The sequence below is a fragment of the Periophthalmus magnuspinnatus genome, chromosome 6, assembly GCF_009829125.3.
Source record: "Periophthalmus magnuspinnatus isolate fPerMag1 chromosome 6, fPerMag1.2.pri, whole genome shotgun sequence".
NCBI classification, from domain to species: Eukaryota; Metazoa; Chordata; class Actinopteri; order Gobiiformes; family Gobiidae; genus Periophthalmus; species Periophthalmus magnuspinnatus.
Window position 1 is genome coordinate 3,264,834 of NC_047131.1, and position 27,601 is coordinate 3,292,434.

Sequence of the window (27,601 nt, forward strand, 5' to 3'; positions counted from 1 at the left end):
TTGTTTAAGCGACAGAAAAACATATACAATGGTAAAATATAGAGACGTTTAAAATGGGGCAGATCTTTGGCTATAATCTAATGTTTGAGAGACGATGCAAAGAAAGTAATATTGTAGACCAGTGCAATTAATGAATTTTTAATTGAGTCTAAGGTTCGGTTATTTCTAATTATCAATGATCAGCCTGGGTCATTTTTAATAAGATGTCAGTAAAAGCGTGTAATCTGGAGCTTAGACTTTGGAGAAAGAAATCTGAAATTTCTATGTTCACTGAAATTATGAAAGGTTCGTATTGTTCAGCAAATTAATATTAAATTAAATTAATATTGTTTTAATCAGAAGTTTTAGTCATGAATCAAATATTGTGGTTGATCATTTTTTGTCACATTGCTCTACAGTATTGTACTAACGAATGCCACACTACTCTTAAACCCAGAGGACAATAAAATGCTGCATTCAGGTGACCATTGGAAATTAAACACATTTTAGAGTTTGAGTCTCAGAAGCCACAAAAAGGCTTGAGAAATGAAAAAGCAGCAATTTAAACTTTAAACTTAACATGAGCTGAGAACAGCAGGATGAAAAGGTTCAGTCATATGGACAATGAAAGAGCTTTTTTTTTTTTTTTTTTTATATATATATTTATTATTTGTATGTGATTGTGAAATAGGTGGGATGTATGAATGTATGATGTATGTGTGAGGGGGGTTTGTTTCCTTAGCACCTTAAACTGCTCGACACTTTTAAATTTTCGTTGTACATGTGGCATGTTGCAATGACAATAAAGATCTATTCTATTCTAATTATTAAGATAAACGAGCAAGAACCAATTTGAAAATAAAGAGTTGTTTTTTTTTCCAAGTTGGGCTGCCCTTTTAGTTCATATAATTTCCAATATATAACTCATATTTAGGTACATATGATAGAGGCAACAGTGATACAGTATGAGACAAGCTGAAATAGCAAAAATATAGTAGAAGCCTCTGTAAGCTGCAGCTAAAATAGCTTTAAAAATATCTGCCTTTAGTGCTTTTGTTAGAACTTTATTTTTCTAATATAAAGATTAACTTTCTGAAGCAGGTGTCTGTGATCTGTGTCCGTTGAGCTGTGACCTTTGGGTTCAGATGTGGTAGTTCTTCTTGAGTACCGTCAGATAGTCCTGCGTGGCTCGGCTCACGGGGTCCAGAGTGGCCGATCCCACCGGAGAGAGACGTGCAGAGGCCAAGTCCAGCTCTGCAGTGGCTGAACAGAGAAGAATAAAGACAGAATAGAACAAAAAGACACAACAAAAAACATAAATGCTACCCTCACTGTTTAGTAATTTTGAACACTTAAAGCCCCACGGGGAAACTTGTTGGCCTAAGAAAATATCCTAAACTAAAAGCATATACTGTATTTTTATGGCTGTTTTTATTGCACTAAAAACTGACTGAGCTTGCATCTCCACAAACCTGACTCAAACGTGACCTACTTCTCATAAAAATGTTATTGCTTTACATAAAATGTAATGCTGCAGCCACCAAAAAGTTATGTAGTATTGCTTTAAAGATGTACACAGTTGCTGACATATATGAACAAATGAGGGGAAAATGTTGCCAATAATGACTAAAAATAAGTTGTAAAGCTTTGATTACTCACCACTTCTCAGCTCCTTTGATATGTTTCTGTCCAACTCATTTCGCATCTGTAAAACAAAGCAGCACAAGTATTAGATATTTTCATCAACATGATAAAGATGGAGTGGACAAGTGCAATGTACGAATCACCAAAACACATGAGATGCAACTGGAAAACATGCATGCTCTGCTTTAGGGCAAGGTCTGCAGGCTGTAATCTTCAAAAATAAACATACTATACTTTGAGCACTAATAAACAGATAATTATTTATGTCTTATAGGCGTCTAACTGTACTGCATCTAAGGCTCCTGTGGCTCTTATATAGTCTATACTCAATTTCTTGTGACTGCTAAAATTAAGCTAGTAGCACTCTGGCAGTATGGTTTTGTAAAGGTAGCTCACCGGAAGAAAAAGATCGGCACCCCCGATCTAAAATTACTTAATGATAGAAATGGTCCATTGACTTCTGTTCAAAACTATAGATTTGATTCTCTGCTGTTGGCCATGCCTCTTCATAGCATTTCATCGTAGTAAGCAAATGATTTTTGTTACAATGTGAATTTTTTTTCTTGTGATACAGAGTAAACATTTTTAGAGGTCATGCTAGTGACTACAGAGGTCAGCACAGAGCTGAGGACGGGACAATGCAGGATTACTCAAACATGCATGAACCACTTAAAATACAACTCAAGAGGAAGCAAACAAAAATATCATAACATAAAAATACATATTGCATAAAAAGTCATTCAACTCAAGTAGCTTCACAATGCAGCAAAACATGCTGTATGTGCAACTGCAGTTTCCTGTCATGTACTGGGGTGTGAGGGCTCACATTTTAAGATAGATATATTGCTTTCTTTTATTATGTGTATTCATATCAATATAATTAACATAATATTATGTATGTTTATTTGCATTTTGTGGGTGTTTTCAGTTTTTTAACTTTAACATTTCACTACAGCAGTAATACTCTTGGATGCAGGCAAAGCCATGTCTGGGTGAATGAGAACAGGCGACAGGACACTGGGCTAGAGTCTACACACCTGTTAGGAGTCTGGCTGAAGAGAGGAGAGGTGAGAGACAGACTTTTGAGCTAAAAGCTACAAGAGTGAAACACAGAAGACTCAATTTATAGAGAGTAGAAGCTTAACAGACAAGAGAATAGAAAAAAGGTGAGAGAACATGAACCAAGAAGGCATTCTACTCACAGAAAAAAATCAGCAAGACCTACTACCTTTAATACTGCATGGCCCTACATATTTATTGGACTCTTCTTATAGTATTTTGGTTGTGTAGAAGTAGCTGAAGGAGAACGCTGTGATTTTATCCGAGCTCTGAAATTGTGTCCTAAGGCAAGACACTCCATACACCTTGTCACTGTACGTATGCATGTGAAAGAGTTGTCTGAGTGATTGACGGTGGTCTGATATTGGCAGCCTTGCTTTAAACTGTCTACCCCAGGGCAGCTGTGGCTACAGAAGTGGCTTAACATCACCAGGTGTGGAGTGAAGGGATAATGTAATGTAAAGCAACTTCTGAGTGGCCAAAAAGTGCTATACAAGTTGAATGTATTATTGAAAGTGCACAATCTAAATTATCTGGTGGTCTGGTTTCTGTGGAGATATTATTGCTTTGTTTAATTCCACAGTATGACATTAAACTTAGCTTTGAATAAACAAAAAAAGTAGCTCTGTGATTTCACCTATTGTCTCCATGGAAATAATCAAGTTTAATTTCATATACATTTCAGGCAAAACAATAACATCTCCATGAACCCAAGCAGGTAGCAGGTTCTCCACCAGAAAAAGTTACATAGTACACCTTTAATGCACAAATCAAAGCTACTATACAACAAGGGGTTCTGAAAATATGCTTTTGCTGTCCTAAATGAATGCCATTAAACACATACCAAAATACTATGGACTATGATGCTATGGACATGTCAATGGTTCCAGATACACCACAGTACTTAGCGTGGCATGTGAGTGGAGTTCAGACCTTAGCGAGATAGTCCTCCACCCCTCTGCTGTGTCCCGGGCTGACAGGGCTGAGCAGAGACAGACCCAGACTCCGGTCCAGTCCCAGGGTCCCAGGAGACGAGCCCAGAGAGCCCCCGAGAGCAGAGCTGTTAACTAAAGAACCGGCAATCAGGGATTTGCTGCGTTCACTCAGCAACTTTGAATTGGCTTCTGACAGTCGTGTGTTGGCCCTGAAGGAAAAACGAGAGGACGACGGGTTGTTAGCTGCAGAGGCAACACAAAGATAGTAGCAAACTCTGACCCTCCACCAAAAGTTATACAGTCTGTCTGTAATGTCAGACACCTGCATGTTTGCCAGTATGTCATTTAACTTATTCATCTACATGGACACAGACAGATGGTGTCATGTCAGACCTCTGGAAAGAGACCACTCACAGTAAGAATGTATGCAAGGTATTTTGAGAAATGAAAACACACTTAATAACCGATAGATCGAATTGTTAATGCCACACAGTGAAACATATTTAAACACATTTAAAAGCAATAACCTCTCCATAGAGGCAAACAGGTACCAGGCCCACACATCAGAAAAAGTTACGCAGTGCACCTTAAATTAACCTCGGGCAATAAAGACTTACCAACTGACCTAATACAACAAATACAAAATTAAACTCTGATAGTCCATCCATCCATTTTCTTCCGCTTATCCGGGGCCGGGTCGCGAGTATCACTTGTATTAGTTGTCTTATCATTACCTTTCTAGTTTGGCAGCCAGAGACTTGCGCAGCCGCTGCTCCTCTGAATACATGCCTCTGTACCTCTCCAGTTCTGCACGGGAGGTCTCTCTTTGGCTGAGGCTGTCCTGCTGAGTGGAGCGTGCCCGGGACATCTCTGCTTCCAGCTCCCGGATCCTCTGCTCCAGCTGAGACTGCACTGACGCCTGATTGGCAGCTTTGATCTGGTCCAGTGCTTCCTGAGAAGCCGCCTGGGTCTGAGAGACAGAGGACAAATATGGACTGTGTTCATGACTATGTAGACTTGGATGTTAATATTTAAGCTGGAGGGTAAAAATCTATACAACTCTATGGCCAACTCACTGTTTTTGAAAGAAATGACAAAGTTTTGAACATAATTTTTTGTCAGGTATTGGGTCCATATGTTTGTCATATAATTGTTTGTATTAGTAGACATCTACATCTGCAGGATATGTGCAACTAGAACCACGCCAGTGTGTAAACAAGAGCAATGTGCAAAGTTAGCTCTGATGTGCCAAATTTCATGCCCAGCATCAAACGGGGTAACACATTTGCCTGTGATCGAACTGATTGTCCATTACAGAAGTAACCTCGACCTGACAGATGTTTCATCTGTATGGAGTAATGTTATACGCTTTAGCAGTTACATGTGTTCTTTGTTGGCAGTCAGCATTGTCAGTCACTTTGCAAACGTAGCAACAAGCAACTTTAGCCCCGATGTAAAGTGTGAAAACAAATGTGAGCACTCAATTGAGCAGTGGGGAGGTGGGAAATGTTAAGTGTTTACAACAGTGCATTCTCATAAGCAACCTGTAGGGGGAGTGCTACTGCTAAAGTTACTTTGTTCTGCTTTAATACACATTTAATTAAACAAATTCAGTTTAAATTTACCACAAATTCAGTTTATTTCCTCAAAATCCATCTTCTCTCCAAATCGCATGCTTTTACTGCCACTGAATTGCCTGATGGACCATTTCAATTTAAAGACCTAAGTTGATCATTGACTATTTGCAACAAATGGATCTTGGACAAAAAATTGTGATCAGTGTACAGTTCTACTTTGATCACAGTTTGATTAGAATCTTATTAATCAGATTGCCATATTGTATTTGTCCACTGAAAATAACTCACGCAGCCCCCAGTCCCTGTTGTATATATATTACATCATCAGTCTTGTACCTGTAGGAAGAGGTTGACCTGCTCCAGTTTGTGCTGCAGTTCATGCCTGGCCCTCTCCTCAGCCTGATTCTGCTCCCTTTGAGCGCCCTCTATCTGTTGCCTCAGCTCCTGCAGCTCCTCCTCAGTCTTCTGCCTGTTTTGTCCCGAGCGTTTCAGGCTTGCTAGCTCCTCCCGCAGGTCGCTGTTGTCCTTCTCAAGCTGACTGCGCCGCAGAGTCTCCCTGTCCAGCTGCACCTGGAGATCGTCTGCCTGGATTCATAGCAGACAGTGTGACTACACAATTAAAATACTAATTGTTGTTTTGTAGATATGCAAAAATAGAATAACAATAAGTACATCGACTGTCAAAGGACTGCAAAAAAAGTGTTGATAAAAGTTATTAAATAAAAAGTTGAATAAATGAATAAAAGAACATTAACAAGGTTATACAGGGCTGAGCAATGTTTAAAGTAGTTCAGAGCGCACATTTTAAACTCTTTGGGGGGTATTAGTATAATCCCGTTTTAATTTACAATGTGAACTGGAATTGTCCTGCTCCTCTTCTCAAACCCAATACCACTTTATCAACTACCGTATAAAAATACAGTATAAAAATACTTTAAAATGTATAAACTACTACAAACCTTCCGGGGGTCCTGGTTGAGTCGGCCCATCTCCATCCTCAGACTGTTCATGGGAGAATTAAACTCTGCTCCCATTTCCTGATCACGCAGTTTCTTCTTGGCCGTTTTCAATAATGTACGTAGTCTAAGCATATATAAATATTTTAATAAAATATATGGAATTTAACTATAACATTTAGTTTTGACAGGAGACAATATTCCACTCTAAAGTCACAATCAGTCTGGGGTTGGCTCACCTGTACATTTCTTTCTGCAGCTCAGAGTTCCTGTTGATCTCTTGGTCGAGACGAGTGTCTGCTGATTTTTTCTGCTCTGTAATTTTCTTAACTTTTTTCTTCTCTATTTCAATCTGGAACAAGTTTAGAAGAGTTGACAATTATACATATAATGAATTAAAAAGGGTAGTATTTATGTGCGCACAAAGCCAAAATGCCAACACTATGAAAATGATGTAGGTTGTGGGGACACGTTTGGAAACTACTATATGTTCTATTAGCTCTATTATCCAAATATCGATTTCAATAATTTACCAGTTTTTTCTGTCTCATTACCTGTGAGGTGAGCTCCCCTTTTTCCTTTTCAAGCTCTGACAAACGAATGCCTAACTTGGAGCGACTCTTCACTTCATGCTCCCATAAGGCCTGGGAGTCCTGGGCTGTGTGCGACAACACGCTCTGCCTCTGCACCTACAGAAAACATACTCATTACAAATCTAATCATTACATTTTTCATATACAACTTACAGTCTTATTTGCGGTGCTTAAAAATCAAATGGAATACCAACATTTAAAAGTGAGAAGAGAAATTATGAAACAACACAAAACACTAGAAAAGATGGTGTAAAAAGAGACATTTAAAGAAAGTGAAGGAAAAACACAAACCTCTCTACTGAGTTGGTCTTCCAAAGACATCTTACTACTTTGGAGGTTTGTAACCAACTCCTCCAAATGACCCCTGACCTACAGGGAATATGGAAAGGGCACGATTGGTCCTGGTCCATTTTAATATTATATAGTAGCATGCATCGTGCATCTTTGACTCAAAGAACAGTGTCCCACAAACCAGGAAGAAAAGTGTGACTGGACAAGAGAGAAACACCCTACATCCACCTGTTTATTTCTACTTCAGCTTTAGACAGAGACACAGAGAACCCTGAGGCCCAGGAAACATTTGATTTTTATACACATTACTTTTCTGAATTATAATGTGCAAAGGAGAAGAGCAAGTCCACACAAAGCTAATCCTACTTTACAATACCAACCCCTTCCTCAGGAGACCAGTCAGACAGCTGGAAAAAGACCAGATGCCTCAACATCCAACATGGACTCATTTTAAAAGCAGATTATAGTATCTAATAGTATCTTATACTATAGTATCCTCTCTGAACTATTACATGCATTTATTGAAAAGTGCACTGCTCTCACCATGGCCGCCTCCTGGGCCCCTTTTTGTAGAGCTTCGATTTTATTTGACTGTTGTTTTGCAGCTGCTTCCAGCCTCGCATTTTCAATCTCCAACCTGAGGAAGTATGAAATAAAAACAATGCTCACCTCTTACCTTAATAGTTGGAGTATAACCAAAGGCTGCTGTTTTACCTCTGAACAGCCTCCTCTAGTTGCTTGATGGTGGCAGCAGAAGCAGATGAAGCAGATAGCGCCTCCTGGAGTCTCTGAGCTGTTATGGCGAGTTCTTTCTCCTTGTCATCAAAGTTGCTCTTCAGAGAGTTGTAGCGCTTTTCAGCCTGCATGTAATGGTCCTCACTCTCTGCCAGCTGCAGCAGACAGTCCATAAATCACAAATCATTTACTATGTTCTGTATAGTATATAGAAAGTATAGACTCCTCCTTGTACCTTTTCTTTGAGTCTATCGGAGTCCCTGAGAATCCGGGCCTTGTCTTCCTCTAGGTCGCTGCGGTGACGAGTGTTCACTTCCAGAGAGGCTTCGCTCATCGACAGTTTCTTCAGAGAATCGGCAAGCTCCTGCTGCAGCTGCCTCAGATTTGTCTATGGGAAAATTCAGACAGAAATGATATATTTAACCATTAGATAAATGTCTGTGAGAACTCATAGACTTCTGAGCAAGTAGTACAACTGACCTCTCTGTCATTCTTCTCCTCCTCTAGCTTGTAGACCTGGTCTCGGAGGTCTGCAGCCTTACTGGCCAACTCCTTGTTCCTCTCCTCCACCAGTTGGACCCTCTCCTCACAGTCAGCGCGCAGCTTGGTCAGCATGTCACTGAAGCGCTCCTGTGCGTCAGTCACGGCCTTCTCTTTGGCGCTTCCTTTGTTATTGGCCTCCTCCAGCTGTTGCCGTAGCAACATGCCTTCACTCTGAGCTTGGGCCAAGCGTTCCTGTGTGGCCTCATGGCGTGCTCCCGTTTTTGTGGATAATTCCTTCTGAGCCTGAAGAGCTTTGTCCAGATCTTTGACCTGTGCAACCAGAGCGTCCTTCTCCTTCTGCAGGACGTCCAGCAGTAGCCCCTTCTCTGTGAGCTGCAGTGAGACTCTGTGCACCTCGTTCTCCAGGCTGTTGGCCTGAGTCTCTGCTTTGGACAGCTTCTGAGTCAGCGTGCTGACAGCCTCACGGTGACTGGAACCCTCCGCTAGAAACAGGATTTAAATACAACTTAAATACAAAATTAAGACCTAGACAAATGTAATGCTACAGACTGTCAGAACTGACCTGTGAGTCTGTCCTTCAGTCTCTGGCTCTCCTCCTTCTCTCTGAGCAGAGCCTTTTCAGTGTCTGCGTTCGCGGCCATGCACCGCTCGGCCTCCTGCACGGCTCCGGTCAGACGAGTACGAGTTGATTCAACCTCCTTCTCCAATGTTTCTCGAGCCTGTTTCTCATTTTCAAAGCGGTTTGTTGTGATGGCCAGTTCAGACTTCAGTGTTGTGAGCTGGTTATTACAGTTGAACACAGTTTGGGTGAGGGCTTCACTGTTGGCTTTGACTTCTCTGCGGGCGTCTTCCAGCTGCTCTTTTAGCGTCTCGTTCTCCTCCACAAGATGGCCCTCCTTGAGGCTGCTTTTGGCCTGGGAGCGCTCCAGGTCGGCTCTCAAGATGGTGATCTGCTCCTGGAGAGAAGATGTCTGCTGTAGGAGCTCTCTCTCCCGGTCACTGGCCTCTGTGAGCTGAGACAAAGCCTGGACCAAAACACATTTTACCGTTTTATATTCAGATATTGTTACTAGGGCAGATCGATTTGGGGAAAAAGATCTATTTACAATTTTTCTGAAAAACAATAAGATTTGTAACTTGATATTTTAAACACGTCCAGAAAATTGACAAAAAGACTGAAATATGAACTGATGAACTAATACAAGAATCATATTTCAGAACATGTTTGTACAGATCTAAACTACAGGGTTAGAAGTTTTTTAGGCTGAGTAAGACAGGAGATTTTGTTGTGTGAGAAAGAAATTATGGAACTTCAAAAAATTGTAGCCTTTGCAAATTGCGACCATTCAAACTGTGATTGATCCGATTATGTTTAATCTTGCAGTGTTAATTTTTACAGATTTTTTTTTTTTTTTTTTAAGTTAGTACCTCGTTGCTTTTGCTGATATTTCTTTTGTTCTCTGCCTCAATCTCCTGTTGTTTGCGCAGATGTCCATTGAGGAGGTTTTCCTGAAGAGCCCGTGCACTGCGCTCTTGGGCCAGCAGCCTTTGAGTCTCACTGTGGTCCTCCTCAAGCTGCATAAAGTACATATTATCCAGTCAGACAGAGTGTACATGGCAACACTCTATAATAACAAAATTTTAACCCTTAATTACTCTTAATAAAGCATGAACAAAGACTTCAAGCCATAATTTGCAAAACATGAAATCTTGTCATATGCACATTGTTTGGTGGGATAGTACGTGAATAGTTAACATTTTTCCACAAAATGCCACTTAACTGATCTAAAACTATGATGAGAAGAAAAGTAAAAAATACATGAAGTATCTACTACATTGCAGACAGACCAATATGACTTGCCTGCTTCATGTTGTTGACCAGAGTCCTCATTTCCAGCTCCAAGTTTCTCAGAGTGAGTTCCACCTTTTGTTTTTCTTGGACCTCCAGTTGTTGATGCTCCTCTGTCCTCTTCAGCTTGTCTTTGGTGGTATTGTACATCATTGTGGCATTACGGCGGTTCTCCTGCTCTTGCTTCAGTTGAAATCTGCAATCAAAATGACAATGGATTAAATTGAAAGAAACCGACTTTACAAGTAGGCACGAATTAGTGATTGAATGTCTTTACCAACTAGATTATTGTTGTCTTTACATACTACACAATACAAAATAAATAAATAAAAATGCAAAATTAACAAATATTATGCAAATAGGTTATATTTTGGGATGTAATGACTAAATATGCCCATATACTGCGGGGGAAGATATATTATAATATTGCTTCTATGCATCTCTTTTTATGTAATATTGTTTACTTTTAACAATATACCATATGAATGTATTTCTTATTTGTGGACCATATGTGCCCTCTGTGTCTTTTATAAAGATTAATAATAATATAATAATAATAAATAGAATAATCATTACTATGGACTATAGAAATAACAGGCAAAAAATATAATGATTATTAACCGTTATCTGGACTACAGACATACAAAGATGTTTTATCATGGCTAATTGTTAAAAATAATAGCCCACCAGTCAGCTTAATAATAAATAAATGTTTGTATGTGTGTGTGTAATATATATATATATATATATATATATATATATATATATATATATATATATATATATATATATATATATATATATATATATATATATATATATATATATATATATATATATATATATATATATATAAAATATTCTTTAATAATAATATGTAATAATTGTTAACCAGTATCTGGACTACAGACATTCTAAAACACAGGCAACATAAACAACATTTTTACACAGAGACAGTCGACTAACAAAAAATCCTAATTACTGGTTAGCTATAACAGGCATTTCTTACTTGAGATTAGTGACTTCGGTCTGTAGCTCGAGCTGGTTGCGCTCCAGGGTGGACTTGACTTCTTTGATTTCCTCCAGGGAGTTTTTCATGTCCACTCTCTCCATCTCCAGCTGGTTCACTTTGTCAGATAGATAACTGTGGCGGCTCTTTAGCTTCTGAATGGTGTGCTCGTACTCATGGAAAATATTCTGCAGCTTCACCATGTTTCTGGAGTCTAGGAAATAAAACATACATACAGCATGAGAGAATTGTCAAATCTAACATTTTTAGGTGGAACCTAAAACCCTCTTTTTCTGTATAGTATTATTGTTCATTGAGAATCATTGTCTTTTGTGGTAAGGTATGAAGTGGTAGCAGTTGTTTATGTATTAGCAAATAATAGGACTGTGTTGCTTTAAATGTTTATAGATAAATGTGTTACCCAGAGAGGTGGCGTCCAGTTTGTCCACCAGCAGAGCGGCGTGTCTGTAACCCGCAGATGGAGAGTCCAGGTCGTCTGTGGCCGTGTCTGAGGACTGAGTCAGATCATCAAAGTCCTCTGCCATCTCCACCTCCTCAGAATGCTGAATACACCACACGGAAAACATTAAACACTGTATTCTGGTTGTCACATGAAAACATAAAAAATAATCATGGTTTTACCTCAGTTTTCTTAACTTGTTTTGGCATTCTGGTTCAAATAGAAGATAAAAAACAAACAACATGTCATTATAGACTGTAATTTTAAACTAATTAAGTTTGAAGTGTTATATTGGTATAATGCAGTATATTTAGTTTGAAAAATTCTAGGCAACACTTTATAATTATCACACAAAATGAAGCTACAGAAGTCTAAAAAAACCCAAAACAAAAGTATTATAAATATTTGTACAAACTGACTGAATAGGGATTAACTATTAGATATATTTGCACTTGACAAAAGGCCTCACGCAGTGTTCAAAATTTCATGGCCATGTGTATCATAGCAAATAAAGTTTAAAAGATCAACAGTGTGTGATAATTTTAAAGTCTTAGCAAAGCCTACTCTTAACCATGCAGCAACTAAAACGTGCACCCCTGTAGCCCACCATCAGATATAATTAATTTACTTTAGATCAAAATTAAAAATAGAAATTTCATGCCAAACTATAATGTTTTGAAGTGTAACATTTGAGGGTTAGTAGCAGTAAAGATAAGCAACGACGTATACTGCATTTATACCTTCCTTCATCCTCGGACACATCACTTAAAGAGCTATCGTCAAACACAGAGAGAGGGTTTCCATTAACATGTCTAAGACCCTGTGGTCTGGGCTCCTGAGCGGCCTGAAGGTCCTGTCTGCTGCCGCGTTGCATCTGCTGCAGGGAAGAGAGGGCTGGGGCTCCGTTGGTGCTGAGAGGAAGAATAAACCTGATAGTAATTTAACTTAACAAGTAACAACAAGAAATGTCATTGTCATATGGTTTGGAGAAGGGCCCCTAGTTATAATGGGAGTTTAAAATGGGTGATTCAGTGGTTGGAGTGCTGGTCCACCAACAAAAGTTGGTAGTTCTAACCCACATCAGACTAGTGCATACTGTTGTTGGCCTTATGGACAATACCCACCTTCCCTCCAGTGCTGAGGTACTCTGGTGCAAGAAAGAATGAGTTTGGGAGAGTGAATGTGTGACAAGAGAAGGGAATTTGCTCGTGGCCACAATCTCTTGTGATAAATATACAGGATGTTCACTAACATGCACTGTCCCAGACAAATAAAACAAATAATATAAGTGTTGTTTATAATAATAATTATCTTAACGCGTGTCTTTTGAATTGGTGTTCCTGTATGAACAAAACAATACTAGGCGTTTACCTGTACTGATTATATCATAGAAAATTTGCTTTGGTCCTGAAAAACAGCTGTAAAAATCTGAATACATTCAAATAAGTCCCATTGAGAAAATCTGCTATAGAGCAAACTGCAAGCTAGAAATTGAAAGTTAAAGTAAACACAAAGTCAAATGCCTACCGTTTACTGGCCACTGGCTTCTGTTCTTGTGGAGGTGTCTGTATTGTCAACTCTTCCCTGAATCCTCTTCCAGGTTCAAGTTTCCCAGATCCCACATTTTCAGTTGGATTTCCACTTTGTTCTTGTAATGTGGACAGATGCTGCTCCTCCACTGTCTCTGTGGTGATGTTTTTGCGTGCCTGCAATAAGAAGAGCAAGTGTTTCATGATCCCGATGAAGAAATTAATCTCCGCCTGAAAAAGTCCAGGCCGGCTTCTTAAGATGCATTTTGGAGCATGTAGTTGTATACTTTGTCATTCATAATTTAGTGTGGCTCGTGCCAATGGAGACCTAACACCTACAGCAGTTACTCCATGGGGTGAAGTATTTTTAGTTAATTACACAGAAGCGAGATATGTGCACTGCAACATCTATAGCTGTATTAGTAATTTATACAGGGTAGTTTGGCAGGTTTAACAATGACTTTTTTCAGTGTTGGAGAAATGCAACTACAGCTCCAATTAGGAACAATGCACACATTTCTTTAAACACACATCTTAAAAATGAAAACACAACACAGCAATTAAATTGACACACAAAGAATCTATGAGAATAACTAAAGCTGAGGCACTTCTTTTATATATGTAAAAAAGAAGCCTGAAGTGTTCACACAATATTACATGCAAAATTCAAAAGTTACATGCAACGAAAATCATATCACATTTAATGGCACTAAGTTACTTTACATATATACTTGCATAATACTAAAAACACACAAATTTAGAATGACCAATTGGCTTAGATCTGTTCCTCATCTGATTAACATTTGAATAGAGCGATGGGGCTTTACACTTTATATCATAATATTAAGAGAAATTTATAAGCCTCCACAGTCAGTGTTAAGACTCTTTGGCTGTTAACTATATTATCTTTCTACCTTCCCTCACAACTGAGACAAAAATCTGCTGAAATGCTCATTATAAAGACAGTACTAAAACAATATACATGAGCAGTATGACATGGAGCAGCCCTAAAACCAAATCACACAAAACATCTCAAGAGAAAAAAGATGGACCTGCTAATTCTAGTAAAGTGACAGAAAGGGGACTCCATAAAGAAGGACTACACGAGAACTTGTCAGACAATCCTCTACCTCTTTTCGAAGTTGGGCCTTTTCTCTCTCCAAATCCCAGAAGACAACCTTAAGCATCCCTACCTCCTGTTTAAACCTTTCCATATCCTCCTCCAGTTCTTCGTCTGACACTCCTGCTCTGGAGATAGACCCTCTGCTCAGGGTGAGAGGGGCTTGGGGCTCAACAAAGTCTGAGTTTTCTTCCTCCAAACTTGCATTAGTGTCATCAACTTCATCAAGTGCTTTCATACTGTCTTTTAACAAGCTAGGGTCCAGTTCCAAGCCTTGTTCAGTTGAGAAAGTTGCATCTAAAGCTTCTATAGGAGGTGGTGAAGACATTTTTAATTGATTTTCATTGGATACTAGCTCCAGCTTTTCATCTTGATTTAATACTTCAATATCATTGAGTATAGAAGCATTGCCCACATTTGAGTCTGGTCTAGTGGCATTTGTAAAATCACTATTGTCAATTACTTCTATAGGAGGTGCTACATTTAACTTTGGAGATGCTGCACCGTGTGAATTGATATCTTCATCTTCACTAAAAGTGTCTACATCAAGTGAGGGATCCAGTTTAGTAGCTTGTTTTAAGACTTTTAATGAGGTCTGGTATTCTTCTTGTTCATTTATAATAGAACTAAATCCATACGTCTCTTCTGTAGGAGGTGGAGAAAGTGCCCCGCTACTACGTTGTATGGACACGTCTTCAAACTCTTCATCTTGTTTTAATTTTTCAGAATAATCGTTCGCATTTAAGTCTGGTTTTGAGGCATTGTCTTGTAACGAAAGCGGTGATGAAGACCTATCCTCCTCTGGTTTATTTGCAAGAGAAATGGCACCATCTTCTGTAGGAGGTGGAGAAAGTGCCCTGCTACTACGTTGTATGGACACGTCTTCAAAATCTTCATCTTGTTTCAATATTTCAGTATTATCATTCACATTTAAGTCTGGTTTTGAGGCATTGTCTTGTAACGAAAGCGGTGATGAAGACCTATCCTCCTCTGGTTTATTTGCAAAAGAAATGGCACCATCTTCTGTAGGTGGTGAAGTTGCCCTGACCTGATTCTCTTCTGTGATATCCCGGGAGACTAGCTGTGCAAAGCCGCTACCTTCATTAGTAGTTGTGATTTTTCTAGGTCGTGGTAAAGGTGATCTGTCCTCCTCTTCCTCTTCTAGGTCATTTTGCTCATACTTGGAGTCGTTATGCACCTGTTCACACACTGAGTTATCAGCCGATTCAGAGTCCTCTAAGCCCGACTCTCTTTGCTCTGGTATGGTTAAAAGTCTAGTAGCTTGTCTTGCTCTTGCTATGGGCCTCACAATAACATCTCCTTCATCTTCATCACTAGATGTTTCTGGTGCAGGTTCATACCTCTCCTCCTCATCCTCCTTGTCCTCCTCCTCCTTTTCCTCCTCTTCCTCCTCTGTATCACTTTGTCTAGATTTAAAAACCTCTCCAAATCGTGCCTTTAATTCTGCAGTCACGCTTTTATAAGTGGTTTTAACTTCTCTTTTTTCAACTTCGACCCAGAGTTTTTCGTAGCGTTTTTGCCACGGTACAGAGTCAGTAGTTACTTCATGGTCTTCATAATAATCTTGGTCACTCAAAGTATAATTGTCCTCATTGTCAAATCTGGGCTGATCGGAAGGGTGTGAGGGGTCTACATCTAACTCTCCTACATCTACTGCATCAGCGTCTCTTTCCTTGGTGAAGATGGAGGCAAACAAAAACAGACAAAAATATACACAAGCCAAGGGTAAATGGAAACATAATAGACATACATATTAATGTATTGTAACACCAATTTAGTTATATTAGTTATGGTGGCAAATTTCAAACTCGCCAATGACACTTGTCTATTGTATAAAGATAGAATTGTTAGCAAAGACATCACATTAGCAATACAGTGCAAAACATAAACCAGGGATTCTTAATAGTAAGGACAAGGTAGACTAAGGACAATGAGGTTGAAATATCAAAATTTAACATGCTTAATAAGGCATGATCCAATACTTTAAGCCCTAAAATGACGAATAACGAAGATATTATTACAATAATTGCCAACTACTCATTACTAAAACAACTACAACTAATAATAGAAATAAACAATATTAAATAAAGCAATTTTATATTCAATATATTTTCGCCTCACCACAGGCTCCACCTCATCAGTCTCTTCAGGACACTCAGTTGTCATTGCTGCCTTTGGCTCTGGGGAGTCTGATTCAGAGAAACAATGTTAAATAACATTATATAAATTCAAAATAACTGCTTTAATTCAATTCTATTTCATTTGATTTGATTTCAAAATCAATTTCACCTGGTTGATCTAAAGCCTGCTGATAAACTGCCTCCATCATGTGATTTTCACTTTGCCGATCAGAGTCCCAGTCTGATTCTGAAGATAAAAGAAAAAACAAATAAGAATGAATTAATGTATACAAGTTCTGCCATTTGCATGAAAAAAGACTACAGTAAAAAGAGAAACTTTGACTGAAACCTGAGACTGAAATATGAACAGTTAAACTATTAAAAGATTTCAGAAAGCTGTAGAGATCCAAACATCAGGGTTGGCAGTATATGTTGTGTAATAAGACAAGGCAAAAGAAGGTTAAATTATGTCACCTGGACACATTTTTAGTGCGTCATCAAACAGGCTTCTTTGACCAGTTGACATAATTTAACCTTCTTTTGCCATGGAACCAACCTGGATTACACAGAGATAATAATTATGTTTGTAAAGGTTACTCAATAAGGGAACTGAGGAAACGTCAGTATCAATATTATAATTTATATAGACTTGTCACGATACACAAAGGATTAAGAAATAAACTCCATACTTGACAGTTTCAGATACCACAAGAATTTCAAAAATGCTATGTATTGTCATTTTCAACACAAAATAGTAAACCTTTGTGAATTTCTGGTAACAAATAACTGGACCTCACCTTCTTGGCTCTCAGATTTGCGAGGGGTCATCTTCCTGGCTCGTGGCTGTGGGTTGGGAGCCGATGCAGAGGCAGTACTTGCTGATTTGGAGTTGAAGCTTCTCTGAGGAGTGACTAGAGCAGCTTTAGAGACCTCCACTGTCTTTGGAGGTTCAGGGGATTCTGGGAACTCCTCGATCCCAGGAGAAGGCATCCTGCGCCCCCCGGGAAGAGTCTGTTTACTGGTGGTGCTAGCCGAGTCCCAGTCTGAGGCATCTGAAGATATTGCACAAAATGAAGTCAGAAAAATAATACAACTTTTCCTTTGTCTTATCTATAGCAAATAAAATAAAACTTAATTAAAGTTTTGGACTGAGGACATGTCGCCACAAACTCAATTCCATCTTAAGTTCTAAATGGAGAAGAGTGAGTCACTGGATGCGGTTACATGCACATCAACAGCTAAAACATTATTAAAAATTTATTGTAAGGAATCTATGGAATGTACCAGGACAACTGAGGGATTGCACTGAGAGCTATCCTATCTAGTAATACAGATAACACTTTAAAATAACTACCTAATTGGCCCTAATAAAGCATGAACAAGCTTAATTCATAATAAGCAAATAATAACAATTCAGGCTTAGTAACGACTACTTAATTAATACACTAACCCCAAAAGTAGTTAGTAAATCTAAATCATTCCTAAATATAAATGAAGTTTTTGTTACTGCTTTATTAAGAGTAATTAAAGTGTAGTTATTATTAAGTGGTAGTATAATGCCTTCTTTGTCTGGATGTTATTTCACCTGCAAGATCATCTGCATCTCCTAATCCCAGTTCTTCCATTAAGTCTGAAAAAGAGATAGCTAATGTGAATAAAAATACATTTACAAATTGTAGCTCAGTGAAAACAGATGCTGAGAAAACCTGTCTTTTGGTCTGAAGCGCCTTCGAGTTTGTTCAGAAGTGGTTCCCATTTTGCCTTTTCGGTCTATATATATATATATATATATATATATATATATGAAAAAAACAAAACAAAAAAACCACATAAATCTTAGTTTTCGTTGCTTGTTCTGTACATTTTCGTTTTAAACAATAACTGACCTCTTTCTGTAAACTTTCACTTTGAGCATCTTGGTCTTGATCATGAGTTACTTCACTGCTGTTAACTACAAAAAACACAAATATTATTTTTGCATTAATTTACATATACTGTTTTCTATCAGCCACCATGAGGATTGCAGAGGATTCGGCTCAAAATGCTGCCAACATCATTCCCATGCAAAGTGTTACATGGTTAATAAGCACTGTCACATTGTGGTTAGTTAGAGCATGACAAAAGCAAGTATGGTCTAGTAGTGGCATAAGATGTTCAAGCTTATAATGTCAGTAACACAAACAAATACTGGCACACTATGCAACTTTTCTGATGGAGGCTGTCTCCTGGTTTTCTCCATGGAGATGTTGTTGACATGCCTAGAATATTTTGCAGTATGGCATTAAACTTGTCTATATTGGATTTATTCAACTTGGTATATTCTGCAATAAAAAACATGCATCCTTTCTATCAGCGGTCTTGCTTCCCCACAGATCTGACCTGTAACGTGGCCTGGTGATGGAGATGGATACATTTAATGCCATATTGTGGAGGCAAAGCTGTAACATTTCCATAGAGATAACAAGGTGGCAGACCATTCACCAGTTAAGTAACATAGTGTCCCTTTCCTATCCAAGCAAAATACATAACCCCTCTGCTCTAATGCATGTTTGGACAATATGGTTGCCATGACAGTTAAGTATGTTGTTTGCATTACATTGGGCATGCCATGCATAGTGTTATGTTATCACAATGGGACAAACATAGCTATGAATAATGGGAGCATGCTGTTCCTTAAATTAGTAGGACAAGCACGCCTACCCTCTCCCTGGCTGCCTCTAGGCTTGTCTACACTCCTCCGAGAGTCTAGCAAAGCCATCCTCCCGCTCCCCTCTCTTCTTAAAAACGAAGGGATATAAAAGAAGTCTACAAGAGAGATGCAACACCACTTTAAGTTAATTCTTTGGTCAAATATAGCGGCTTAAAATAAAATAAATAAAAAGTGTGTTTAAAATGTTCCACAAAGTTGTCTGCAGGTCACAGGAAACTGCAGCATGAAATGGGGCCTGAAATGGCTGAAACAGTCTAGAACAAGTGAACAAGAGATTTTAAAAAGTCTCACTTTCTTCCTTGTCCTCTTTGACTGTGGGCACTTCCTCTTGATTTACAGTTTTATTTTCTTTCTTTTCATTAAGTAAATTGATATCATCCAAGTCAGACTAGAAAGAGAAGGAAACATTAAACTAGAGAATTCATTTGACAACTTAAATGAATGTTAAGTGAAAGACTGTACCTCAGAGTCCCAAGAATCCTGCACAGGTTCATCTTTTTTAAGACCCAACTCAGACATGAAATCTAAAACAAACAAGATACCTTAGATGAAATTATAACTGCCCATGATATTTACATTTTGCTGTTACTAGCATTTATATCCCTTTAGGTTTTATGTATTTACGTATTACTACCAAGTGCCTTAGTTGCCAATTCCAATCCATAAACTATTCCTTTTCAGGTTAATGGTGAACTCATACTTTAAAAGGTGCACTAAGTAAATTATTTCCTTGAGGGTCCACCACCTGCTTGCCTTCATAGAGATATTATTGCTTTGCCTAGAAGATTCTATTGTATGGCACTTATCTCCATGACGACCAAAAGGTAGTTTTGGGGATATGAAACACCTACAATTCAAAAAATTAATTAAATAAATAAAAAATAAATCAAGTAAAACTTTTTATTATTAAGAAAACTGATCATGACCAAAGTTCAGTTTGCTTGATAATACATTACAATATGTGAAACCATACACAAGTTCTTTGCAGGTATATTACATGTATAGTATAATTGAATACCTCTCTTCTTGTCTTTGGAGGTGTCGGTCTCTGGGATAGTGGAGGCTGCGTCGTGGGAGTGGTCACTCTCCTCTGGCTCCTCTTCCTCAGACTCCTCCTCTTCATCTTGGTCCTCCTGGTCCTCTAAGTCCTCGTTTTGACTGTCATCGTCCGTTGAGATTTCTTTCTGCAGGTAGATTTCAGCTTTTGAAGTTCAGTCAAATTAACATTAAAAATATTATAGTAGGAGAGAATATACAACTGTGATTCTTAACTGGTCTTTTCTAGGAACCTTTTTCTTTTTAAACCCTCCTAAGAATTTTAAGGACTAAGGTAGGTAGGTAGACTGAGGGCTCAGACAATTTATAGCTATTTCACAAATTAGATAATGTTCAACATCAAGCTTGAAAGTGAAACTATACTAATCCTTTCCATGACAGATTTGGATCACCACCAGTTGGGAATAACTGCTACCCATCAATGTATTAAAGATCCTATATTACTGACTCTTGTGACCTTTAAGCCATGTTCAAATGTTGTTACCTCATCATGTGTTTTGTTTCATTCACACATGTGAGTAAGCCTTTATTATTATGATGTCCAAAATCTCCAAAGCTCAAAATGCTCTGTTCCACCTTGTGATGTCGTGAAGCGATGTTTTCAAGTTAACAGTTATACCTTTTACCTTTTTTTTAGTAGAGCAGACTTGCAATTACAGCGCTGTCCAAAAGAATCCAGTGAAGGTGTATGGAGTTTAAAAACACAGTGGAGCACTTCCTGTATAGCCACATGACATCACAAGGTGGAACAGGAGTGTTTTCTATTAAACATGTGTGAATGAAACAAAACAACGTCGACTGTGTTTTTGATGAAGAAACATTATAACAGCGTAATATGGGTCCTTTAATCAACAGAATAGTAAAAAGCCGCAAACAGCAACAACTAGAAACTACAACTACAACCGTCACGTTCTAAATTACTTTCCTAATCTTTATTGTAAGTTACCTTAGTACCCAATTGTTTACTTTTCTTCTTAGGACAGGAATGATTGAAACTCCCATCAAGTGCATCAACACCCACATCATCTGCATCTGTTTGTGGTACGGCTTTATCAGAAAACAGGCTGCAGTCTTTTTCTTCATATCTCTGCCTTGTAACAGCATTATCTGCCCCTTCCTCCAAAGGCACATAGGAAACCAATCTGGCTGCATCTTGGGCATCTCTCTCATCTGGTACTTTGACCGTTGCTGTGGCAAAGTCATACTCCAGTTTTTCATCGTGGCTGTCTGAATCTTCACTTGTTTCAATATTTGTGGGACGGACCTTGTTTGTGTCTGATAAGTTTTGTTCATGATCACTCCAACTACCTTCACCATCAGAATCGCTCTCTTTATTTGAGTCCAACTCCACCATTTGTAAAGTTTCCACTTTTACTTCATCTTTATTCATGTCTTTATTTTGGTCGCTAGACACTTGATGAACAATTGTGTGATGTTTCGCTGAATTATCTCTAGAGGATGCGTCTTCTGAGAGCGAATCCCAATCGGACTCTGAATCCGCTGGTTTTGTTGCACACTTGGGAGATGTTGCCAATTCTACCGCTAAGTTATCCATGACTCGCGGAGGTGATGTGCATTCAGGAGTGGCTACATTTTTTGACGTTGTTGCTACTCCTTCTGCTGGTGGTGTAATATCTTTTAAATGGCTCTCCTCTTGTGTATTATTTGGTTGTTTGTCACTGGGTAACTCTGGTTCACTCTCTATTGAAGAACCCCATGAGGACTTGCGTTTTCTTGGTATTGCATCCTCATCTTCACAAAGACTGTCCCAATCAGACCCTTGGCTCCTTGGTCTAGCTGCACTTTCCAATGGATTTTCAATGCCAGCTTTACCTCCAATGCTGTCCTCTTCATCTGAAAACTTAGATTCGACTCTAATGGCCGATACAATGCAGTCTTCTTTCACATTTAATCTGACTGGTTGTGGAGAGTTTACCACATCTTTAGGCATATCAAACTCTTCATTTTGTAATGTAGCAATGTTTTGAGTAGACTTTTTTTTAGCTTCACTATTTGAAGTTGGACTAGTTTGACTGTCTGAACCGATTAAAAGGTTGTTTTTTACACTAGGTTGAGCTTTGTCATCTTCTTCCTCACTCTCATCTTCACCAGAATTCGGCAAATCAAGTGGCTGGTCAAACTCTTCACTCTGAATGTTAGCAGTAGTTTCTGTAGTTTCATTTTTCTCTCCATTCTTTAAAACGCGGGCTACATTTTTTGTTTCATTTTGATGGTCTGCAATATCAACAGTTTTAGGGGAATGAAATTGAAAAAGATGTTGCATATTTTTCGAACTAGAAGCTGCTTCCTCGCTCTCATCCTCGCTCTCCTCTTCCTCGCACTCCTCATCCTCATCCTCACTTTCTTCATCATCATCATCATCATCATCCTCCTTCTCCTCCTCCTCCTCCTCTTCTTCATCAGAGCTTTCCTCTTGAGATTTCATCGCTGCTTTACTGCATGAAGGCTGCTCAGACATAGCAGCTTTCCCCTTCTTAGCTCTACTTCCTGTTAGTTTAAACGCTTTGGAAAAAGACAGAAGAAATGCTTTAGGATTAAAACACATATTTTACCCTGTTATAGCTGGAGAGAGGGGTGGAGCTCATCCGTGGGGGTTTGAAAGGGAGCGTCTCGGGGTGAGGGTCTACTGGGTTGGATGGGGCGCTGGTGGAGGGTAAGGCCTTGGGGGGAGGTGCAGCGATCTGGGGAACTACCTCAGGCTCTGGTTCAGATTCTACACCACTCAGAGATGTGTCAAGCTGCGCAGAGGCTAAAGGCACAAAAGGGAATTATGTGGCTATCACAAAACTGGAAAGAGGGTACACAGAAATATATACTGGACTAGTTATATACTAGAAAATAAGGAAATTACTGATCATTCAAGTAGTTTAAATACTAATGCAACTGTACATTTGGACTATACAAAAGCTGCGATTTATAATTTCACATTCGGATTCAGTACACAGTATGGATTTTACACGTGCATGAGCATTAACATTTGAGAAAAGACTGAAATTTAAACCGCTAGCTAAACTAATACAATATAATAATTTTCAGGTTTAGCATTATTTTCCATTATTATATTTTAAGCAATATTTCTTGATTGTTCACCTTCAAAATAATTGCAGCCTTTGATTTTGCAATTTGCAATACAAATAACTGAAATTTCAGTTTCACTGTGATTAAAATTGCAGTCCATGTTTAGTATTTAACTCATGACAGAAAATATGTAATTGTCCTACCCTGTGTGTACGGATAACAATATACAGTAATTATGTCAGTGAATAGAACTGTTTTCATTTTTACCATAAACTTAGACTGCATGCGTGTTTTTAGTATATTAAAAAATGTCACGTGAACTACCTCCTCCTGCTTTAGATGCAAACATTTGCCTTAGGTTGAACTTCTTGGGTTTCTGAAGAATAAAATAAAATGGGGTTGAGGCAAATACAAAATTGTATTACCCAAGTCAGTAGCCAATGATCAGAACCAACCTTTTGAATCATGGGAGATTCGTCGTCATTATCTGAAGAGGGCCAATCATCAGCACCACTTTTTGAGATGCTAAAACAGAGAGGGAGACTATTGTTGCTTGTTTAATCAATGGAAAAGAAAAAATAACACTGACTGGATAGAAAACTGGTTTATGGACTATCAAGTAGAACCAGAAATGTAATACCAAATATATAGATATTTATTAAGTATTTTAATTGATTCTACTCACCGACTTACAGACTCTGATTGGGAGATGTCCTCAAAATCTACAAAAGCAAAAAGAGTTTGTATAATTTCTGTTGAAGTTCTCTGCAATAGCATTTCCAAGGCTCTGGCAGACTGGCACAATACTCAAACCCAACACACCACACAGCTTCCACATGGCACTCACATTTGGGAAAAACATTAACCATGACAAGAAACTGCATTTAACATTGTGCTACTAAACTACAGCTAAGCAAAGCAATACCTCCCCCTGCTTGATTTGCTCCATGCTCTAGATCCAGTCAGTGGTATTGCATGAGGAATAAATACAGTTGTTAATGTCACACCATCACTACCTGAGCCTCATCCACAAGTTTAATTTTGATGACTTCTTTAGACCCATTAGATATTTACCGTCTTTGTCGATGGCTGGTCCGCCCAGAGGGAAGCCCGCCTCAGCACGCTGGGAGGCAGCAGATGTTTTTTTCTTACATTTGCCATGGTCTTGATGTAATAAAGACGTCCCATCACTTTTCTGTGTAGTGTGATTATCGATAAGATGAGAACAACTACGAACACATATAAAAAATGTGTTAGGTTAAAATTATATGATTGTTAAATTTAGGGATAGGAGGAAAAAACTTGATAGAAGGGCTTACGCATGGTGTCCATTATTTATAGCGTAGTCATCAGCGGACCATCCTCTATCATCCCTTTGTGCGATTTCTGCATCACAACGTAAAAGCAGCTGAAGCATGTCATACTGGCCATTTCCAGCAGCCATCATCAATGGTGACCTGCACATGAATTTTAAATGAAATTTAATTTTATTGCTCCATTCTCAAAATTAGAGAATAGCTGATTTGCTGTTGACCTTTTATTGCCATCAGCAGCGTTGACATCTGCGCCTTCTTTTAAAAGAAACTCGGCCATCTCAATATGATCTTCACGGACTGCTACACTCAAAGGTGTGAGGCCCTCCTGAAAAGTGTGGACAAGCATTACACTGTTACAACATGGTTCTCACTACAGTATCAGTTTGTTTAAAAACAGTACCTTGTTTGGGGCATTTATGTTGGCCTCATGCTCCAGGAGCAGCACTGCCGTGGACACAGAGGGGATGCTAGCAGCCAGATGCAGCGCTGTGTTACCGTTGATGTCCACCAGGTTTGGGTCGGCATGATTCTCCAGAAGGATGTTAACACAGCTCTCATGCTGCCCCTGCACCGCCTAAGAAAAAAAAACACGAAAAGAACCATCAAGAAACTGTACTGTGTTTATGTAAAAAAACCCAGAAAGATTAAGGATTGTTTTTATATGATGAATATGAAAACATGTACAGATAATGACCAGTGCTGCATGTAGCTGGGGATTACCTTCATTAAAGCGGATCGAATTTGATTGTCACATAGATTAAGCTTAGCTTTACTCTCAACAAGGAACTGCACCACTTCAACATGTCCAGCAGCACAGGCGATATGAAGCGCAGTTCTGAAAGCAGAGGAGAAAATGCACTTTTTAAGAAATCATCTTGAAAGTAATTACTATAAATATATAATATACACATACACATATATATATATATACATACACACACACATTGCATGTATTTTCACCGTCGTCTTTGATACTAAACTTTTTTTGAGATATGATGCACCTTTATTTTGACTATTTGATGAGAATTCTATGATTATTTTTATTACTATAATAATAACACTAAGAATACTAGTAAAACATGCCTTCTGTATGGATACCACTTGCTTCAGACAATGGCTAACTGTGTGAGAGGTAACTAGATCCAACCATGCAACATAAGGACACAACAGGACAGGTGTCAAATGTTGACTTGGTAGTTTTCACACTTGACAGTTGGCGCAGCCCAACTTACTACAACACATATGGAATGGCTCGCTGACACTGTATTTGACTTGCTTACTGTACGGAATATAGAATAGTTTAAACAATTGAAAGGGAAAAATCTGATCAAGTCATAATTCTGTTACTACACCCCATACCTGTTTTCTTTATCCAGCTGATTGATGTCATTCTTTTGTTTGGTGGCTAGTTGTTTTAATTTGGCCAAATCTCCCACAGATGCTGCCTTGTGCACCTTCCCCAAATCCTTGTCTCTCAGTTCGTATCCGACAGAGAGCACGCTGCCATTGTCGGGAGTCCCTGTTGATGACTTCTTTTTCTTGGCAAAGTTGAATATTTTCTTCATTGTACTCGACAGCACAACATCGCCTTGTCACTACCTGCCATTCAGATCTTTACCTAAAAGGGGCGAAAATCGGATTAGCAAAGAGGGCAGAAACCGTGAGCAGGTAAAAGCATCGTTTAGTTAACAAAATGAGTTTGTTTTGAAAATTGTGTTTAAAATGAGCATACATCTATATTGAGATCAAAAGCATAGTATGTAAACAGTTGCCATTGAAGCTAAGGTTAAAACACTATTTCTGTACTACCCGGTAAACCTGGATACATCACTTATAAAACGATGTCCTTTTTAGCTTTCGATTTGGTTTAGCAGGTAGCTTAGCCCACGTAGATACCTATCAAACCTATCATTTCCTAAACCTGTCCCATGTAAACAGTCGCATATTACGCTAGTAGCATGATCGGAACAAATCCTGCTGTTTCTATGGCAATCTGTTGGATGAGCATAACGTTACCTCAAACATGCTTATTTATTTTCCATCAGCGCTTTCTGCCGTGAGCTGGGTTACAACAAATGCCAATGTCTATTTGAAAGTACAGTAATAACAGAGATGAAATAAACTGAAGTAGCACCGGAGGAACAGCGCAGGACATCACGCGCTATGTGAGGTTGCCTAGTAACAGGACGTAGAATTGGCTGCACGCAGCGCCTCCCACGGCGTCATTTCCAAATCACACAAACCGCCACATTTAAACACTTTATGCACGGCTGGAGCTACAATGTGCGCTTATATTCACACGACTGAGAGGAAACGTGACAGAAAATAGCTGCACAACGTTGAAATCATGACCCGTTCTGTGAAAAAAGTGCAATGCTGCCAGTGCCAACTGTACATGGACGCTAATTATCAAAGATGGATAACTTATGCTACTCGAAACCCAACCAGACAAAGCACGTTTTGTGTATTAATGTCTGCGGATTTACAAACATATTGTTTTAATGTTCTGATCAAATGTGTAAACTTAATCACTGACCTGTTGATTGTCCAGTTCACGTCATACACATTCACATAGCTAAAGCTAAGCACTGTAAATCCCTCACAAGTGCATGCTGGTTGTTGGTGTTTTCATCAGTCAATCAGAACGCAGATCTGGATGATTGACGTGTCTTCTGACCAATAGAAAGCCTTGTAGATAGTCACAAGGTTGGTTTACAAGAAATGGTTGAGAAAGCTGAAGATGTAATAGACCAAAAGTAACACGCGATGGCGACATTTCCTTTGTAAAAACAATGAACTCGGACTGGCACATACAGAAAACGAGATATCGCCTTATGGCACATGATCTAATCCTCTTTTACAGCAATGTTAGCATTTAGCAATGTAAATGCTAGCATTAACCTAATTTATAGCCTGCCTTTAAAACACAGGATAACAGGAAACAGGTTGTAATTTTTAGTAGGGTTTTTTTAGTGGTATGCTAGTCTCTGGAATGGACATGTCCCTACTATTTAATTACATGTGTTTTGATTGCTTAAAACAATGAAAAGCATGCATTCTCACTGTATTAACAGGCTTGCTTTTCCAAAGATCTGACCT

General features: G+C 38.7%; 1 protein-coding gene across 1 annotated transcript; it reads right to left on the reverse strand.

The window, feature by feature from the left end:
* Positions 1–689: 689 nt before the first annotated feature.
* On the reverse strand, positions 690–27,114 carry si:ch211-272n13.3 (ankyrin repeat domain-containing protein 26). Its single transcript, XM_033968278.2, has 44 exons — positions 27,039–27,114; positions 25,862–26,120; positions 25,223–25,337; positions 24,903–25,076; positions 24,721–24,827; positions 24,506–24,643; positions 24,261–24,415; positions 24,112–24,138; positions 23,872–23,908; positions 23,642–23,711; positions 23,511–23,562; positions 22,721–22,917; positions 20,110–20,275; positions 19,554–19,615; positions 19,383–19,479; positions 19,082–19,186; positions 18,268–18,332; positions 18,088–18,151; positions 17,967–18,011; positions 17,179–17,433; positions 16,551–16,628; positions 16,383–16,450; positions 13,119–13,297; positions 12,332–12,502; positions 11,774–11,801; positions 11,553–11,694; positions 11,132–11,345; positions 10,135–10,318; positions 9,702–9,848; positions 8,836–9,298; positions 8,250–8,755; positions 8,005–8,157; positions 7,749–7,924; positions 7,578–7,671; positions 7,415–7,441; positions 7,035–7,112; positions 6,705–6,839; positions 6,390–6,502; positions 6,154–6,277; positions 5,531–5,779; positions 4,352–4,587; positions 3,616–3,826; positions 1,639–1,684; positions 690–1,242 (listed from the first exon to the last, which is right to left on the reverse strand). The coding sequence occupies exons 2-44, from the start codon at positions 26,065–26,067 to the stop codon at positions 1,121–1,123; spliced, it is 6,081 nt and encodes a 2,026-aa protein (XP_033824169.1). The 5' UTR covers positions 26,068–26,120; positions 27,039–27,114; the 3' UTR covers positions 690–1,120.
* Positions 27,115–27,601: the final 487 nt, after the last annotated feature.